We start from the raw sequence: 3,252 nt of genomic DNA on the forward strand, positions 1-3,252 counted from the left end.
ATTTTAAAAATTATAAAAAATGTATATTTTATTAAAAAAAAAAATGAAGCATGCAATTTTTTTTTTCGAATTTAAACATTAATTACATATTGTTAGGAGTAGTATAAAATTCAATGTACTGTAAAAAGGGGCAGTGCAATATATAGCAAAGAGATTAAGAGAACATACCAAGAGCTTGTCTCTTTTGATATGAAATAGTGCTGTAAGCATAAGACGGAATTAACTTGGTAGAATTAATGTCATCTTCTTCGTCACCACCATCATCAGTATCTGATGAATCTCCATCCGTACCAACGTGAGGGAAAATTCTCTCTGTGGAACTCTCAGCCGCTGCCACTAGTCCATCACCGGCGCCTGCTCCGTCGAACGAATCCAACGTCGCACAAACGTGCCACTTGGCAGCCAGCCCTGTGATCGCCTGTGCTCTGTGTGTGATCTTTGTTGCACTACGTAACAATATGCACAATGCAGCAAGAAGTGTAACGGAACACAACTGCGCCATTAAAATAAAATAAAAAATAAATGTAATACTAATTTATCATATGTTTTATCATGTATCATATTGATTGCGAGAGAAATTCATACAAATATTACAAATTAAAGAATATCAAATTTAATATCACATATCATTGGTTAATGTAGATTACTTTAAGTTTATGTATTTCAACATAATTTATTATTTATTATCGTTTTAAACTATACTTACGAAAAATAATAAATCTACACCCAAAAAGAAAATATCATAAAATATTTTACCCCTGTTTATTTTAGTGTTGTCATCATTTGTTATTTTTCCCAGTTTTGTAATGGACAATCATGAAGAACAAGATCTAGCACGACGAATAAAAGGAACATGGAGGCAACACAATTGCACAAAATAACGACCACGTCTTCATTTAAATAAAATTACTATGATCTCGACCACGAACACTTATTCTTATATATAGAATAATTTATAATTCAAATGAAATCAATGTGTATGTAATATACTACTATGTAGTATGTACAGCTAATAATCGGGGTCCACAAGTGCGCATCCTTAAAATTATTCATCAAATAAGGTGAAAATTAAGGTGAAGTCGACTTTACGTGATGTTGATACGTGAGAGTTGTTAGATGAAAATTTAGCCAAATCAATAAAATCATTTAACGGCTCTCAAGTATCAACTTCACGTGAAGTCGACTGCACTTAAGTTTTCACCATTAAATAATTTAATTAAGATAGTAAACCAAATCTTGTTTAAAAAATGATAATAAGAATTAAGATAAAATTGAAAGAGAATGATGGACGTCTGGACGAGGAAGATTAGAAAGTAGAGGAAGAAACCAAACTATATTCATCTTTGGTGGTTATTTAATTTAAAGAATTCTGCTTTTTTTAATTTGTCTTACACTCATTAAACAGAAGGCATACCGTAAAAGTTTGGAAATAACTTTGATTACCTAATCAACAATATTAAATTGAAACTATAGAAATTTTCTCCTATAGATATAACCCACGGTTGAAGTTTACGTTAGCTGTGAGATGTACAAATAATCAAATTTGTTCAACCACTATCCATTAGTTTAACATTCTTTTCAATATAATTTTATTGATAAACCATTAAAAATACATTCGAATTATTTTATTATCGATAAAAATATTTTTAAATTAATTAAAAATGTGATAAAAATATACTCATGTAAACTAAAATGTCTTAGGTAATGAAAATTCAGAGGACATTTTTATCATATTTAAAACTAATTTAAAAATATTTTTATCGATAATAAAAATTAAAGACATTTTCGTCTACACTAAAATATTTTTTGGTGGTAATTTTACGATTTTACCAAAAGATATTCCTAGGTGCATATTTTGGTATAAAAGAGACGAGAATCAAATTCACAACTAATTTGCTTTTTTTTCTATTTGCTGATGGGAGAAATTTTTTATAGTTAAAAATTGTTATATAATAATTTAGTTAAATATATTAAATTATTTAATAATTTTTAACTATCACTTTTAGATAAAAATAATTGCATGTAATTATTTATCTATCATTCTAAATTTGTAACTTGTAAATTGTTTTTAAAATTTAATTTTAATTCACTAATAGCATTAAACATTTTACGTACGTGTTTATTTAAATTTATTTTTTTAGATGAATCAACTTATAAGATAGTGATTTTTAATAATTATTACATAATTAGACGCAGATATAAAACTATTTATCAAAAATTAAATTCTTGTTTTCGAGCTTAAAAATTAATTTATTCATAAATAAATAAAACAGAAAGAGTAAGAAAAGGGGTAACAAACAAAAGTGCATACATACCGCAAGCTCACCGGCTTTGTAGATATTGACTTGATTTCTGGCTTTGGTAGTGACAAGAAGACACATGAACTGGCTTCCAGTGACCAATACGATAGCGAGTATAATGAACGCGCGGTACCTGTGGCTGATGATTCGCAGGTGCCTCCTGATCCTCAAGTGCTCCGAGAGCACAGTAGCCACGTCCGAGTCCACGTGGAACACCGTGGCAAAGTCCTTCAGCCGTAGGATCTGGAGGTAGCAGATCAGACGGAACAGAATGCACACGAGAAATATTACGGTGGTTCGGTACAGCCAGGAGCAGAGTTCTAATATGCACCCCACTGTACCAGTGATGTAACCAAAGAAGGGTATCTGTGACGATGCTGATGCGTACCACCATATCTTGTATGCACTCTCCGCAGCGAAGCACGGCACAACAAATACCGATATGATCTTCAGTGACCTCTGTGTTTGTTAACACAAATTTAAGAAAATTAGTTAATTTTAATTTAAATATGAGGTAAAAATAAGAAAAATATTACTCACTTAAAATTTCTCCTAATTCTCCTATCATACACACACATCTAATTAGTGTTTTTATAATTAGTGCTAGAGAATATGTCCGTAATTCGTCAGAATGTTTATTTAAATTATTAGAGAGCATATGCTTAGTTTTTCATAGCATGTTTCTAGTTTGAATAAATGAACAGTAAGAACCACTATGGATTGTTCTAGCGTAGTGTGATCTTGAATTCTTCATAATGATGAGGCATCTGTGTCTTCTCCGGTAAATGCGGTGATCAATATTTTAAAAAAAAATACTATTTATACATTAAAATTAATTATTAAAATTAATTGTTAATATATTTACATATAAATATAAATAATTTAATTTATTTTTAATATATATTTATATTCTATATGTATTTTACACTTTTGATAATTAATTTTAGAGTAT

At 29.4% G+C, this 3,252-nt stretch overlaps 1 protein-coding gene across 2 annotated transcripts in view; it reads right to left on the reverse strand.

Annotated features, from left to right (window-relative positions):
• Positions 1-3,252, reverse strand: part of LOC107616459 — a 7,026-nt gene that overhangs the window by 1,726 nt on the left and 2,048 nt on the right. For both annotated transcript variants that reach the window (XR_002358315.1, XM_016318418.2), the window contains exons 2-3: positions 2,316-2,759; positions 169-493 (exon numbers count right to left, since the gene is read on the reverse strand). Coding sequence is in view for 1 of the 2 variants with exons in the window: in XM_016318418.2 (XP_016173904.1) it covers positions 169-493; positions 2,316-2,759 (769 nt within the window). In the remaining variant the exon portion in view is untranslated. The remainder of the gene's footprint in view (positions 1-168; positions 494-2,315; positions 2,760-3,252) is intronic.

The sequence above is a fragment of the Arachis ipaensis genome, chromosome B01 (genome assembly GCF_000816755.2).
Source record: "Arachis ipaensis cultivar K30076 chromosome B01, Araip1.1, whole genome shotgun sequence".
Classification (NCBI taxonomy): Eukaryota; Viridiplantae; Streptophyta; class Magnoliopsida; order Fabales; family Fabaceae; genus Arachis; species Arachis ipaensis.